This window comes from Seriola dumerili, unplaced genomic scaffold, assembly GCF_002260705.1.
Source record: "Seriola dumerili isolate Sdu_G_001 unplaced genomic scaffold, Sdu_1.0 BDQW01000138.1, whole genome shotgun sequence".
Lineage (NCBI taxonomy): Eukaryota > Metazoa > Chordata > Actinopteri > Carangiformes > Carangidae > Seriola > Seriola dumerili.
In genome coordinates, this window is record NW_019174393.1 from 3,245,818 (window position 1) to 3,262,511 (window position 16,694).

The 16,694-nt window shown below is 41.9% G+C and overlaps 2 protein-coding genes across 2 annotated transcripts; one reads left to right on the top strand and one right to left on the bottom strand.

The window, feature by feature from the left end:
• Positions 1-223: 223 nt before the first annotated feature.
• slc35e3 (solute carrier family 35 member E3) lies at positions 224-6,800 on the bottom strand. Its single transcript, XM_022749786.1, has 8 exons — positions 6,560-6,800; positions 4,820-5,285; positions 4,187-4,297; positions 3,991-4,050; positions 3,593-3,691; positions 3,228-3,310; positions 2,380-2,464; positions 224-2,276 (listed from the first exon to the last, which is right to left on the bottom strand). Exons 2-8 carry the CDS (start codon positions 5,219-5,221, stop codon positions 2,175-2,177), a joined length of 942 nt encoding a protein of 313 aa, XP_022605507.1. The 5' UTR covers positions 5,222-5,285; positions 6,560-6,800; the 3' UTR covers positions 224-2,174.
• A 377-nt stretch (positions 6,801-7,177) lies between these two features.
• Positions 7,178-16,534, top strand: nup107 (nucleoporin 107). The gene is made up of 27 exons (XM_022749340.1): positions 7,178-7,244; positions 8,345-8,427; positions 8,902-8,997; positions 9,110-9,204; positions 9,642-9,777; positions 9,866-9,969; positions 10,333-10,448; positions 10,531-10,579; positions 11,020-11,091; positions 11,220-11,308; positions 11,409-11,484; positions 11,594-11,707; positions 11,939-12,029; positions 12,403-12,482; positions 12,621-12,680; positions 12,961-13,106; positions 13,382-13,430; positions 13,525-13,594; positions 13,694-13,809; positions 13,935-14,124; positions 14,198-14,304; positions 14,565-14,667; positions 14,829-14,986; positions 15,510-15,635; positions 15,723-15,836; positions 15,979-16,146; positions 16,336-16,534. Exons 1-27 carry the CDS (start codon positions 7,237-7,239, stop codon positions 16,441-16,443), a joined length of 2,724 nt encoding a protein of 907 aa, XP_022605061.1. The 5' UTR covers positions 7,178-7,236; the 3' UTR covers positions 16,444-16,534.
• Positions 16,535-16,694: the final 160 nt, after the last annotated feature.

The following is a 16,694-nucleotide window of genomic DNA, read 5'->3' on the forward strand; positions in this document are numbered from 1 at the left end:
ACTACTGTAGCTCCACTTTGAGCAGCTACAACAGTAAGATGCTTTGCTGATAATACTGTTGTAAGCAGGATGTTAAATGTAGTTACTTTACTTGTAATGGTCTATATTTAAATTAATGTACTGGTACTTTCATTTCAGGATCTGAATACCTCCACCGCTGACTGTCTACATCAATGGAAACTCTCCACAACCCGTCAATGAGCAGACAAACAATCCAAACAGCTGAAAAGTCACTAAATCATTTTATTCAGCAGACTGAACCTGTTCAACACAGTAAAAGTGAAATGCAAATAGTGAATCTCTGTCATGGTTACAGTCACGCTGCGGTGCATCACAGACAGAGCCACTGTCTGGTAAATCCAAAGACACTTTGCTGCTTCCTGTAATGAAACATCACTGTAGGAGCATTCGATTAGAGTTTTATTTCAGCAGTAAAATGACTGACTGGAGTTTTTAAATCATTAAATACCCAACAGATCTCAGCTGGGATTAATCACCACCCGCCTGCCCCTCACCACCTGTGATCCTCAGAGCATCTGAAATGTTTTCTCAAGAGGAAAAAAAAATCTGATGTAGTTAAGTGGGTGTGATCAGATTCCTCCCACACACAGCCACAGTCATCAAAATGTAATAGGTTCTTTCAAAAAATAAAAATAAAGAAAGAAATAATTTAAACTAACACTGTATGAGACTAAGTTCAGTCCAAAACCAGAGGTTGAAATACTGCAGACTGCATAAACACTCAGTTTAAAGCAAGATAAGCTATTTAATCACTCACAACAAAATGATTGTTGCTGTTCCTGCTGCTTGATAATTGTTCGCTTTAAAGGCTCGGTCACACCAACATTTTCAGCAGGTTCATTTTTCAGTTAAATCAGCGAGGTAAACATTTTTCATGCTTGAGTTTAACTTTTGGGAAGAATGAGAAGTAAATGCGTGCTGTTGATTAATAGCAAACTGTCTTTATAGCGACAACCTCCAAGATGGAGGAAGCCATTGTCGTTTATTAGCTGTATTACACCATCCAGTTTAATTTATAGTTAAGACAGTGGATTCGATGGCGTAAATACGTCTTTAGAATAAACTGAGCTTGAAAATAGTTTCACTATGATTCTAAGTCAGTGTCAAAATATATTATAAGGAAAGTTCAGATTTTTGTGTGCAAATAGCCATGGTTTAAACTCACTATAAACACATGGCAGGTGGCCTTAGTGTAAACAGGGGACAGTAATGAATGACACTGAAGTAATTTGCTGCAAGTTATTTGGTATCAACATGAATTCCACTGGCTTCTAATGTCCATGTAAATTTAATGCAAAAATCCCTTATAGATAAGAGCTTATAAAAAGGGGTTTAAGAGACTGTTTAGAGTCCAGAAACAGCAGGTACACACAACATCCCGAAACTAATCCAATACACTTGGTTATTAATGATTGATTGATTCCCCTCTATTTCTTCTGCCTTGATGTCGGCTGTCAGAAATGTGGACATTTTCCAACACTATAGCTGCTCTGGGCAAAAGCAAAAACACCTGGAAGAGGATGTACTGTGTTGAGATATTTTGTTTTGGGTGTGTGAGTTGAGCTGCCTTTTTTTTTCTGCTGGATGAACTGAACTAGCATGAAAAAGAAAAAACACTATTATTATTTTTCTAATATCATTACTATTATTACATTGTTCTCATGGCAGCGCCTGCATCCAGCAGCAGATGAAGGTTTGGTGTCTCTCACAGTCCTTTAACTGCCCACCTTGTCTCCTTTTGATTCAATCCACCAACAGCAGCAATGAATTCTGGGAAGAAGCTCAATGTGACCCTCTGCATCTGTACGTGTAAAAACCAGCGTTCGTATTCCTTCATACACTTTTCACTTTCATGTCAGCAGCTGAAAAAAAAACAGAAAGTCCAGCTGCCGACGTGATGAGCTTCAGTTTCCCTTAAAAACATAAACATCAGCGTTGTTGAGCAAAGAATCATGGGAAGAGCGTGAAGAGCAGAGGACGTGTTGACATGTCGTACACTTTAAACCCCGTCTGGGAACCAGCATGAAATTCTTTACTCTCCTAAAAAAATACTCATAACAAAATTAAAAATATATAAAGAGGTCTCTGCCGCCGGTCACACTGTGGGCAGCCAATGGCAGGAGTCCGTGCAGGTGATCGACAGGTAAGTCAACCTATGGTCTTTGAGCCAGGCGGCTCTTCCCCTCCTCCTGTTCGACCAGCTTGAAGTGAGTGTATGACAGGATACCTGCCAGAGTACAGAGGATCCCCAATGCCTGAGAGAGACAGGAAGACAGACAGACAGGTAGAGACAAGAAGGTTTGGGGGGAAATCGGAGGTTGCTGGTTTGAATCATCAGGGCAGCAGAGCGAGACTCACCTGGTTGAGTGACAGCGGGTCATGGAAGAGCAGGTATCCTCCAATCAGGGTGATGCAGAATTTAAAATGTCCAAACATGTTGTAGCTGCGAACTAGAGTCAGGAGAACAACAACACAAACCAAAACCACCTGGAACAATGAATATCTAAAATCACTTCCTGAAGACATCCATGAACCGTTAATAAATAATAAAGATGAGACTTACATCCCTTAACTCTCCCACAAACCCCAAAAGAACACCAAAGATCTGATCAAGAGTTTTAAGTAAGCTCTTCAGTAAGATTAGAAACCTCTTCACAACCTCCAGACCTTCCCAAGAAACCCAAAAACCTCCTCGAGACGACCAGGAACCTTCTCAAAAATGTTCTGAAACAATTTCAACCAGACTAGAGATCTTTTTGCAACACGGTCAAAACTTACCAAGATAATCAAAAACCATCTCGAGAACAGGAGAAACATTCTCAAGAGGTTATGAAACCCTTTCAAAGAGACCAGGAAGCATGCAATAAAGCCCTCAAAAGGTTTCCAAGAACACCAAAATCCTCCTTCCAGGAAACTGGAAACCTTCTCAAGAGCTTCTGAAACCCTTTCAACAAGACTAGAAAAGTTCACCACAAAGCTTCAAAGCTCCCCAAGAAAACATAAAAATTCCCCGTCGAGGAGACGAAGAAAAACCCTCAAACCCTTTAAATCCTGCAGGAAGAAGACTTCTAACAAACCCTTAAAACCTCAAAGCCCTAGAACCTTCAACTACCTCAAGAACCTGCCCAGAAGAACCTCCGTCTCCAACCACTGCACCCCCCCCTAAACCGACTGGCCATTTGGGGCGCCCGTGTTTTCAAGGATACGTGACAGCTGAGGTGTTTCCAATGATCCAGTAGATGGACAGGTTGACCAGGAACGCCACCACACCTGAGAACAGCACTGTCACCTAGGCAACAAAAGGACAACACTGTTACCTTAGCAACATGAACTGGAGCCAATGGCGCCAGCTATTCTTTAAGTTCACACTCAGCCTGGTTGTAACTGAAGTGCTTCATAAGTCCAAATTTAAACATAACTAAATTAAAGCACAAACTAGTTCTTTTAAAAGGGCAGAGTGTGGGCTGGCATGTGTGTGTTCAGTGTGTGTTTTAACCAAGTGTTGTGTGTGTGTGTGTGTGTGTGTGTGTGTGTGTGTGTGTGTGTTTGTGTGTGTCATGGTGAGGCTGACCAGAGCAGGCAGAGACCATGGTCCAAATATTCCTCCGTCTCCAGTCAGCGGCTCAAAGAAAGGAACAATACAGAGCAGGAAGCCTGATGACAGAGGAGCCTGACGGGACAGTCACTGTGTTAACATTCGTCATAACATCTCATCGCTTATTAATAGAACACACAACATCACAGTCACAGTATCAGTAGTTAGGGATGCCTTCAGCGGATCTGCATCTTACACGTATTAGAGGCAATAGGTGGAGATACTGAGTATTAAATTGCCATTTTAAATATTATATTCACAGGATTAACATTCTATTAAATTGCTGATTCGGTGATACTATTGATATCGAATTATAAAGCGGTACCACTCCTCTTATTGCACATTTTTTATCAGTCTCTAGTGTTGAGTTATACCTGATAGTAGAGCAGCTGCATGGAGTTCACCTGGAGCTCATGTTGTTTAGCCCCCACCCACTGAGAAAGAGAGAGAGAGAGAGAGACAGGCAGAGAGACAGACAGGTAGAGAGGGAAAAAAAAGATTCATTTTACTCCTAACAATTTCACAAAACCACTCTGTCTTTCTTTTATTTCAGGTCGTATATTTACTCACCACTTGGTAAAGCGACGTCACCAGAACACCCAGCGATGCAAACACTGTCCCCTGCAGGTTGAACCGCACATCATAGTACGAGTTCAATATCACCCCTAATGTTATGGGCACCTGGAGAGAAAGACAGGCAAAGAAACAGACAGGCAGAAGTTCAAAACAACAGAACTGCCTGTTGCAGCTCATCATAATGTTATAAATCACAAAGGCATGAGACAATATTGGCCCTGAAAACCAATGAACACCCTAAGGGACCTCCAAAACTTTTACATGAAGCCTTGAAACTGGTTTGGCAAGAACAAACATCGACAGTACTTGAGGCAGACCTACAGAGATGTGTACACATATATTACTCAGAGAACCAGAGAACAATCCAAACCCACTAAATGGACTTTATTTTTGCTCTTTTTGTCCATATTTCTCATCCACTACTGACTATTAATTTGCCAAGATCATGAAAAACATTGGCTCCACTCCATGTCTTTACCTCTTCTCACTTGATACTGCACATCTCTTCACAATGCATGACACTCATGGACGACGTATGCAACAAAGTTGGGTAGCACAACTCTTGCAGACTGTGGTCACAGCTTTAGCCAGCTACTACATTCAGGGGATGATTTAAGCTTTCCTTACCAGTGTCAGTTTAATCTTGGTGGAGAAGGTCTTCTTGTAGTAGGTGGTCTGGATGAGGATGATGACGGGTGTGGTCATGGCTTTGGCCAGCTGATATGTCCCTATGGAGTTGTTCTGCAGGGAGAGGTTGGTGAAGGCCACGAACCCACAGAAGCTCAGAGCCAGCCACACGATCCTGCGGACTGGGAGGCTTTTTGGAGAGAAAACGTCCATTTTTTGGCAGATGTAGAGTCCCAGCCACGTGACCACAAAGTGCACGAGGGTCAACGTCATGTTGGGGAAGCCATAGTGTACATAGATCCACTTGTTGATAAAAACAATGCAGATGGAGGACAGCAGGTTGACCAGCAGCCCGGCGACAATGCGCCTGTTGACTGAAAAACTAAACAGCTTGTCAGCCATGGTTATGGAAGCTTAGCTAACCCCAGCCAAGCTTTGTTTAACTTCTCTGAACTCGCTGTTCACACTGCAAAAAAAAAAAAAAAAGAAGAAGAGGAAGTCAATCTTAGAAAGTCTGAAATTTCAGCCATGTTACAGATGATGCATGTGAGATAAATCATTATATCATGTGAGACAGAAATACAGTCTGACCGATACTGATATTGAAAGCATGTTAAGGTAATACTTTTTTACCTACTAGTGGAAAAAGTATTCAATATACCTTTTACCTCAGTAAATACTCAGTAAAATATTACAATGTAAAAATACTTTATAAAAAGTAAAAGTCCTGCATTCAAAATTTTACTTCAGTAAGAGTACATTAAGTATTGTCAGCAAAAGACACTAAAAACACACATTATGCAGAAGAACTGCACATTTCAGTGTTAGATTATTATATTTTATTATATTATCATAATATAATTTAGGATGCATTACTGTGGAAGCAGTGCAGGTGAAGCTAATAATAACTACTTAGTTTAATGTTTGGCAGTGGTGAAAAATAAGTACTTTACTGTGCAAGTACTGCATTGAAGGAAAAATACAACTTACTTTCACTATTTTATGCTGTTTTACACTTCTACTTTACTACTCTTACAGCTTTAGTTACAAGTTACTGACAAAAGGTATTTAATAATTAATTGTAAATAATTAGCTGATTGAATTATAATTAACATAACGATTAGTTGCAGGCCTAAATATAATATAATATACTGAAATGGTGGAAATTTGTTGTCTTTTATATTTGATAGTTTCACAAAAAAAAATGCTGACAATATTTGTCTTGTATGTAAAACTTGCAAAGTTAGATGTCACTGTAGTTGTTTAATAAATCTAAGAAAGAAAATAGTACAATATTTGCCTCCAAAATGTAGTGAAGTATCGTAGCCTAGCATTAAACTGTAAGCGTCAAATAAAGTACAATTACCTCAAAATTATACTTAAGTAAAATACTCAACTGTACTATATTACTTTCCATCACTGTTTTCACCAATAACTCTAACAACAGAGGAAAGAAAACATAATGCGTGACAGTAAAATCTTTTTTTTTTTTTTTTAAATGAAGTTCGGCTTGATGCTCTGAACACTGACTTTAATATGAATACCAATATACAACTAGTGTAGGTTAAACAGTAAATTACTGGTTAAATGATACGTGTCAGTGTTAGTTAGCACATTACAGTTTTAAGACTGAATGTAACTCAATCAGTTCATTTCATCAAGACCAATTGCTTCAGTGTCTGTCTGTCTGTCTGTCTGTCCGTCTGTCTGTCATTATGCCACGCAATAAGAAAAGTTTACCTGGGGTCTCCATCTTTCCATCAGTCTCCCTGCTTCTCCCCTGTGTCTTGCTCTGCCTGTCTCCCTCCGGCCAAACAAATATCCGTGAGTTAGCGGGCTTAGCGCGCGCCTCTCCCCGGCAGAGCGAAGTTCCAATCCCGGCCTTCGCAGTGACGAATCCCCGTTACAGTACTGGGAGATTTTGCCTCCCTGCTCCCCTGCTGTACACAGCCCGTGTTTTCTGCTTAAAAACCGCCCCGTGTGTTCCTGTTTCCTCTGCGTTTAACACCGTTTAACGTCCGTGTATGGAGCAACAGCGGCTGCTAACGGACCGGAGGGTAGAACAGAGATCATCTAGTAACAGGTGACTCACTCCGCACAGAAAACTGTGTGAGCTGAATAAGACAATAAAAAAACAATCTGACACAAATAAGAATGAGTTTGTCACAGTTATGACTTAGTAAGCATGTTTATAAACAGTACATATTCTCCTAAAAACAATGAATTGAACACCAATCAAACCCTGCTACCAATAATAGTACAATTAATCGACGCCAGAGGCTTCCACCTGTGGAGCTAGATATTCTGGAAGCTAACGCTGAACCGTCTGCCGGAAATTCAAAAGAAGAAGAAGAGGAATTAAGACACACGAAGAAGAAGCCTAAACCTCGTGAAGCGGGAATTGACAGCTCACAACCATGGACTGGTAAATATATATAAATTCACAATTCCTTGACTTTTATAAGCTTTTACACATCTTTAATTTTAGTTCTGTATATGAGCCGCGCTTCTGGTCGTTAGCTGGTTATTCAGCCGGCTGGTCCGCGTCGGGTTAGTTTACTCCGCTAGCTGGGGCTAACGACGCTAAAACTGCTAAAGATGCCGTTCATAGTCGGTGCAGAAGCTAGCAGGCTAAGTGCTGCCTGGTTTGTCTTATGTTGACATAAACTCAGTAGTGGAAGTAGTACTCAAGTACCACACCGTAAATACTCCTGAACCTAATATATTACTTAAGTAAAAGTACATAAGAATTATCAGGAAAGGTACTAAAATTAAAAGTACTTAATTCAGTAATCTGACCTCTGTGAATGTTACAGTACCAAGCCTTCAGTTTGCAGTTTATTAGGTACAGCTACCCAAAACTAATGCAATCATACAACAGCCTTCAAATACCTGTTAGTGCACAGTTGAAATTATCAACGCTTTAAAACAGTTTCAACAAAAGCGGAATATTAATTATGATCTTCACAAAGGAAGAATTTACTGCAGGACTGTTGTATTAGTGTTAGAGTATACTGCACTTATTTCGATAATGGATTAACCATTTTAATCTGCTTTTTTTTTTTTTTTATAAAGTAAATGTGCTTAATATTACCTGGTTCTGTCATGTCAAATGCAAGAACTTTGCTCCTTTTAAAGTCTCCGTAAATTCACTTCACAATCTTTGGGTTTTTGACTGTTGCTCAGACAAAACTAACAACTTGAAAATGTTATCTCAGGCTCTGGGAGGTTTTGATGACATTTTTCATTATTTTCTGACATTTTTAAACAAATCAATTAATCAAAAAGGTGAATAGATTTAGACAAGACTGCTGCTGTCAGTATCAAAAGTTGGCTTTGAATGCATGGTCTTGTTTACTTAATTTTTTATAGATATTACCTTATTAAGATGCTAGTTTTGTCATATTTAGGCAGAATTTGATTTTGCATGACCGCTTTGTGTCAGACGAGTTTTTTTTTTTTTTTTTTCGAACTAACCTGTTCTCATGTTAGTAATAACATGTTTTTACTCATTTTGTTGTCTAGGGGTCAGAGTGAGCTGCCGTCTCCTGTGGTCCGAGACGACGAGGTGACGATCGCTGCCCGTAGGAGGAGGAAGAAAGTGGCCTGTATCCTCTATCTGGAAGATTGAGTGTGTTACTGTGTTAGTGAAAAAAATAGGAGTGATTATGGAGAACACCAACCTCATTGAGAAATACCTTGTGTTTCCCATGACAGCTTCACAATAAAGGCCAACATTGTGTTGAATGAGCTACTATCAACTGTAACTTAATTCAGCTCTGATCAGCTGTAGGAGAGGGAACAGTAACCAGTGAGGCTGATATCACGGAGATAAAAATACAAACAGTAATGCTGGATTACATTGTTTCCTTTGAATCCCTTGTTTTTGTGAAGGCAGTGAAATCCAGCCCAGGAATGGCTGACTCCGCCATTCACAATGTAAAACTGTTTGTTGTCTCCATTTATTTTTTGTTTCCGTTCGGCACTCTGGCTACTGCATTTATTTAATGACTAAGGTGTGTATGCTCTGAGATGAGCGCCTAGGATTCTTTTGCTGTTGTTTTCCTGATTGCTGGTCTCAGTCCCGTCACCTGGCAACGGCAGCCCCATCGTTTCCATGGTAACACCAGCCCGCTCCCTCCTGAGGGCAACTCCTGCTTCGCTCTTCAGACAAGCTGGTAGGGGGGGGACACACACCAGCTGATATTAATCCTGATACAACCTCTAATAGTAAAGAGCTCCATATGTGACTAAATCCCCACTCCTGTCTCATCTCTCTCTCTTTCTCAGTAACTCCCAGGGTTCCAGATGTTTCCTCCATTTTGGCTCCAGGAGGTCGAACGCCTCGATACACACACACACCCAGAAACGCACCCAGCAGTATGGTAAGACACAAACACACACACTCATAGACTTGAGACGTGATGTGTGACTTGTAAAAGTGCTCTAGCTGTGAGGAAAAATGAACGGGACTTTCACTTCAGGACCCAGAGGGACCTGAAATTGCAAGAATATTTTTGTTTTCTTATCTTAAACCTCTCTTGCTCTTTTCCATGAGACTTGCTCTTACGATGGTCAGATTCTTCTGCGTTACATTTGTGCCTCATTCCTGAGTGCGCAATGTGACATTTTGAGCGCAGAATAATGTGTTTTCAAAGCAAATAGAATATATTTTGTGGTGAAACTATGATCACAGAAAGAATAATTTAATTGAGCAAACAAAAATCTGTTACACAACAACAAATCTGTCACCCATGGCATAAAAAGTGACAGTTTACATGATGAATTCCTGATTAATGATGATGTGTGTCTGTGTATGTAGAATCTGGATGACAGTGATTGGACCAACAGCATGTACACGTCACCTGTGTCGGGACTGGAGAACACCAGCTTCTTCACTGAAGACATCACCAACCTTAGCTCAGCACTACTAAAGGAGGACGACCCAGGAGAGGCTGGTGAGTAAAACAAACGCACCCCTGTTACTCTGCACTGTTAGTTTACAGCACTCCCGTTTGTTAACGCTGCTGCTTTTTATCTTTTCAGCGGCTGCCAGTCTTTTCCCAGAGTTCCTCACGTCTTTTCTGAAACACTCTTCCTCTGCGGTGTTTGAGCTGCTGGAGGATTATCAGACACTCTGCCAGGACAAGGTAGGTTTTGTGTGAGTGAGTGTGCTAATGTCTAATCTTTATGAGGGAACTGTCAATCAAACAGCTTTGTGGTGTGAAAGTAAGGCAGACCAACCGCAGTATTTTATGATGGTAGATGTTTGAATTTTATACTACCTGTACTAACCTTCTACTAATCTTCAACCCATGAGCTGTTACAGAAGTGATCTGTATATGTTATGCATATATTTATGCAAATCATTTTGTAACCATGGCAATGTGAGTGCATAGATTTCCCCTGATACATTGGAAAATAAAAACGAATTCAAACTAGGCTGTGCAAATTTCCAAAATACACCTGTTGCCAGCACCTCTAACCTCTAACCCTCCCTCGCCATATTTAAGGTGGACGTGCTGCAGTCTGTGGTCCTCAGAGCGGGTCAGAACAGTAAAACAGCAGGAGTCCGCTGGCTGCTGCAGCAGGAGAGCTGCTCATGGAGACTCATCACCTCACTCTACAGGTACCTGTCGTCCTGAACGACTGTCTGCTTGTCTGATCGACCGTTTACATGTCTCCAATTAATCACCTGTCTGTTTCTGCAGGGATCGGGTCCAGTTGGCGATGGAAGATGACATCATGACAGACATGGTTGTAAGTAACAGTTAATGCTGAAACAAACACACACTCACAAATCTGCAATAAGTGCTTTTCCTGTTGGCCACTTGGGGCCAGCACTGACAAATTTGTTAGCAAAGAGTTGCTTATAGACACATCCAGAGGTTACAGAGTTCATCAAGCTTTTTGATAAGTTATTCAATCTTTATACATTATCTTTAATTGAAGAGGAGTTGAAAAACATAAATTACTCTCTTCAGAATTCCACATTGTGAGTCATACATATCTGCTTTAATTTAATACAGGCAAATTTCCTTCTGTAATCATTTCCACCTGAAGCAATTCCAATGCAAACACACTCTCTTAACATACACATTAGACTTCAGCCTTGATGGACACACAGATCCAAAGCATGAGGATTCTGGAGGCTGTAAAGATTAAAGTGTGTTTGCATCTCTGTCTGTTTGTGTTTGTAGGTTCCCAGTGAGAGTGAGAAGGTTGTGGTGGAGCAGCTTTTTCAGCGGGATGCTGTCATACGACAGAGTCAGGTAACACACACACACACACAAACACACGTGATATTTTAAGTTTTTTTGTTGTTGTTTTGTGCATAGAAACAGGTGGATGAAAGCCCATCCTGTTGCTAGTTGCTCACTGTCTGGTCACTATGTTGCAGCTGGTCGTTGATTGGCTGGAGTGCATTGCCAAGGATCAGATTGGAGATTTTTCGGATAATATAGAATACTACGCCAAAAATGTCTGCTGGTGAGTTTTTAAATATCAAGTCTACAGTAGTGTGTATCAGCATCATCGGTGAGTTCCTGCAACAGTAAAATTGAGGTGTGTGTCTGTGTCTCTGTCTCAGGGAGAACACTCTTCATGCGCTGAAGATGAGGAGGAAGAGCGGTGCTGCTTTCACTGTTCCTCTGGTCACTGAACTGGTGAGACCTGTTACCATGACAACACACGCCTCCACATTCCTACTGTTAATAAATACATCGATAAAATGTGCGTGTGTGTGTGTGTGTGTGTGTGTGTGTGTGTGTTCAGGACCCAGACGCTCCTCTCCGGCAGCAGCGCCCCCTGGCTGACCTGGACAGAGAGGATGACGCCCGACTGCTGAAGAACCTGTTCACCCTGATCAGAGCGGGGATGACCGAGGAGGTAGAGAGACACTCTTTGGTTCATACTGTATTTAAAGGGCCAGTACACCCAAATTAATGACAGTCGTCAGAAAAGAATAGAAAGATGCGGAACTTTAAAGGATTTGTCTGTCTTCAAACAGTTCAGTATCCAGGCCACATGCACCTCCACACTGTGTCTGGATTATGGGGAATGTCTCACTTCCTGCCGGGATCCACAGCTGTCTCTCTGTGTGTGTCTGTGTGTGTTTAGGCTCAGCGGCTGTGTAAACGCTGTGGTCAGGCCTGGAGGGCAGCAACTCTGGAAGGCTGGAAACTGTACCATGATCCCAACATGACCTCAGGTAACCTCTGAGTTTTCATGTCTTGCTTCTCTTTCATGACGATGATGCTCACAAACTAACCTACCTGACTAGACAACAGTCTGGAGTTTTTGTTTTTTAGCCAACCCTCAGAATTAATATCGGTTAGTTATGAGTAAATCTGATGTGTAGTTGTCATCAGAGCTGGTGAAATCAACCACGGCTCACCAAACTTTAACCTCCTACAGTTTTAAGGACTCAGTTAATTATGTGATTTATAACTGAAATCTCATCCTCTATTCACAATTGATCATTGAAGTCTACTCATTAGCTTCACACTACTTTCTCTGCCTCCTCTGAAGACTGTTTGTATCTACCCACCATCGCTGTCTACATGACTCTTTTCTCTCCGCAGGAAGTCTGGAGTTGCAGCCTGTTGAAGGAAACCCTCAGAGAGGAATCTGGAAGGCCTGCTGCTGGAGAATGGCTGAGGAGGTACGACACAAACGCACACCTCCCTGTAGGAGAATGAGGATACGGCGCACAGTCCACAAACAAAACACTGATTACACATTTATCCACAGAGGAAGGAGTCGAACATCGTCCAGTGTTAACCTGCTGTCTGTGTTTTAGGAGCAGTTAAACAGATACGAGAGAGCCATCTATGCCAGCCTGAGTGGAAACCTCAAACCGGTAATGTGTGATTCTGTTTGTGTTACATTGGCGCTCAGTAAATGAATCTCAGGCTAGTTTTAGGATCAGAGGTCACGGCAGGATCCAGAGAACTTGAGTCCTGTATTGAGTCTCTGAGGTGCTTCAACTACACGTGCATCCTGTGTCCTACCACAATAAAATCAAACATGTTAGCCAAACAATGATCAGCCAGTGTGTTAGTTTGTACAGATCCATCTGATCACAGCATGTAATATATATTAACTGTCTGTGTGTGTGTGTGTTTCTGTGTGTTTGTCAGATCCTGGCAGTATGTGAATCATGGGAGGACTGCGTGTGGGCGTACTTCAGAGTGATGGTCGACTCGCTGGTCGAAAAGGATCTGATGTCATCGGGTATGGCCCACCAGGAAGTGGAGACACTGCCGCGAGAATATCTAGAGGCCAAGTACGACGCAGACACACACACACACACAAACACACACACACACAAGGAAATGCTGTATTGGCCTGAACACAAGACAATATTTTTTTCTTTCAGAGTTAATCAGCCCTAAAAGTTTCATTAGCCTGGTTTAACCTGCAGGAGTTTAAAACTTTACTGTAGAAAAGGGAAAATCATCTAGACTGTATCACTGACTGGTTTTATAGACAAACCTGCACTGTGATTAAAAACACACCTCATATCTCTCTCATCACTTCACTGGCTGCGTCTCTCCTCAGCTGGACCATGGAGAAGGTGTTTGAGGAGCTTCAAGCCTCAGAGTCAAAGGTAAAACTCACACTGACCGACTGTGACAGATGATCACCAAAGTCACATGACTGAATGCAGCATAAACCCAGCTTCTATCTGCTTGTGTGCGCAGAGGGTGTTGGAAGAGACAAGAGAGCATTACCACATCATCCAGAAGTTTGTTATCCTGGGAGACTTGGATGGTAAGACCCCACCACCACCACCACCACCTCATTATAATTTAAGCTTTCCAAAACACTACTCCTAACCCTGAACCAAACCTCTCTGTCTCTTTCTCTCAGGTCTGTTGGAGGAGTTTTCTGATTGGCTGACAGCTTCTAAGCCCCTTCCCTCCCACCTGCTGCGTTTCATGACTCACCTCGTGCTGTTTTTCCGCTCTCTGGGTTTGGCGCTGAAGGTAAAAATAAACAAAATTTACAGTCTGTAACCACAACAGAGCATTTTGTAGGAGAATTTTGTCGATTCATCGTGTTGACGTCTGTTGACCTGTTTGTCTCTCCACCTCTCTCTCCCTTTTTGAAGGAGGAGGTGTGTGTGGATGTGCTGAAGGCATATGTCTCCCTTCTGATTCGGGATCAGCAGACTGACCTGGTGGCAAGCTACGTTGGCCAGCTCCCGGCCGAGCTCGCCACAGCTCAGTATGCTGCTTTCTTGGAGACCGTCACCCAGGCAGAGCTCCGCCCCCGCTGCCTGCAGCTCGCCAGTGAAGCCGGTGAGACACACTGAGGCCAGTAAAACGGCAAACATTCTTACTGAGAGAATACTGAGTGTTTTTGTTTTTGTAGGTCTGGATGTTGCTGCGATAACTAAGCTGGTGGTGGAGACTGTGAGGGAGAGAGATGACACTGAGTTTACACACCACAACCAGACGCTGGAGACGGCAACTACAAAGGTACAGAGTGAAAGTGGTACTCATCAAAGACGTGGACAGGTTTAGCCTCAGTAACTTATGTGACATAAAAAGTTGTAAATGCTGGAATCGGACTAAAATTTCATCGATGAAAATAACAAAAATCAAACACAGAATATTTTACAAAAAAACGATTAAACAAGCGTGAAACTAAATCAGGTGACAATATTAGTACAGGTAGACTTATTGTTTTTAGTATTAGTAGAACTGGGTGGAGTTACTGTCATGCTGTCTTTTGATAGGAGGACCAAAGGAAGATTGATGTTATTGACTGGCTGCTATTTGACCCCGCCCATCGAGCCGAGGCCCTGAAGCAGTCCAACGCCATCATGAGGAAGTTTCTGGGTACTTTTCTTTTTTTTTCTTAGCTTCTCAGATGTGAGGATTTGATGCTTTTATAGAAGTTTAATGCACTTCTGTGGCTCTATTGGTCACTTGATCCTCGTCTCGTGATGCATTTCTTCTGTCTCTCTGATGATCTGTCTGTCTTTATGTCGTCCTCTCAGCCTTGCAGAAACACGACGCAGCTAAGGCGGTGTTCTCTAAAGTTCCAGAGGATTCAATGAAGGAGATTTGCTGCCAGTGGGCGGGGATCGGTCAGACAACCTTACCTGCTGAGGACGAGAACGCCATCAGAGAACACCTGTGTATCAGAGCGTACCTGGTCTGTTACCAGTCTCTGTATTAATGTTATAAATAATATCAAGACTGATTACCATAGTTGTGACTATAATAATTTGTTAAACATAATAATAATCACTATACTGTACTTTACTTTACCATGATCATCATCTTAGATTTAGCTGCTAGCATGCTAACATTTGCTAATTAACGCTACACTGATAGGGAATCTCATTAGTTTTGCAGGTATTTGGTCATAGGCCATAATTTTTGATTAAATTTCCAGATGAAAACTTTAAGAATTGCATCACAGAATCTGCATAATACACAACAAAACATGCACGTTTGATGTTTTGAATCTAAATAGTGCTTGTATAAATGACGCACATGTCTTTGCTGGTTCAGCCAAAATAACCTAAAGGAACTAAATCACACTTTCCTACCTGAAGCGGTGTCGCCTTGGGGTTTTTTTTTTAGCTCCTGTGGTGGAAAATGGCTTATAGACTATTGCTAATAATGTATCAATAATGTTTATTGATCTGAGTGTGTCTCTAATGGTCTTACAGGAAGCTCATGAGGCTTTCACTGACTGGTTCAGCCACAGTAGCTCTGCCCCTCAGAAGCCAGCACCTGCCCCTGAAGCTAAATTCACAGAGAGGGTAGCCAATGAGATGAGAGAAAAGGAGTACCAGGTACACAACACACACACACACACACACACACACTATACCATGAGTAACACTCACTGTAACACATAACTGTGTTTGTGTGTGTGTCAGACTTCTCTGTCCGCCTGGTCGTGCCGTCTGGACGTTCTGACTGAAGATGTGAAGGAGAGAATCTACAACGTGCTGCTGTTTGTCGATGGAGGATGGATGGTCGACAACAGACAGGTTATTATTTACGACAGGACACATGAACCACTCATTTATGGCAGGAACTTTCCCAGGGCTCCAGGAACCTTTTGCAGTGCTAAGGAACTAAAGGAACTAAAGGAACTCAGTTAATAAATGGCTTGTTTGGTTTTGTTTTCAGGATTCAGAGCCTGATTCAGAGCGCAGCCACCAGATGGCAGCGTTGCGTTCTCTGTGTCTGCCTCGCCTCAGCTTCTTGCTGCTCAGCGTGCTGCAGAACTCCTCCAGACACCAGGAGGCGCTGCGACTTGCTGACATCATTTCATCTGACCAACACCGGCTCTACCAGGTAACTCCAGGCATTTTGAAGTTTTGGAGAAATTTGATAATTAACTTTTATTCTTAAGTTTGTGAGTAGGAGTGTCTTTCACTGAAGTCCAAACTTTCGATGATAATGTTGGTCAGCTGGTTGTTTATCTTCTTCAGGTCGTGGATTTTATGTTTTGTTCTTTCTGCCTCCATTTCTCTACAAATGCAGGTTTTCTCCAAAGAGGAGTTGAGGAGGTTCCTGCAGAAGTTGAGGGAGTCGTCGCTCTCTCTGTTGGACCGAGGACTCGACCCACTGGGCTACGAGCTACAGCCATGAACTCATTTACGCACACAGACAATTTGAATCACTGTTGTCTTTTTGAATTGTGTTTATCTTTTTTGCAAAATAAAAGCCTGTGTTTCCTGTAGTGGTTTAGTGTGAACTTTTTTTGAAGCAAGTTCTAATAATATTAGTTCTAACTTTATTAAATCCATAGACAGAATTCACATGTTACAGCAGCACTGAGATGAGAATAGATAATGAACAAGCTGAATAAAATACACAAAAAGGTTCACATTATAAAAACC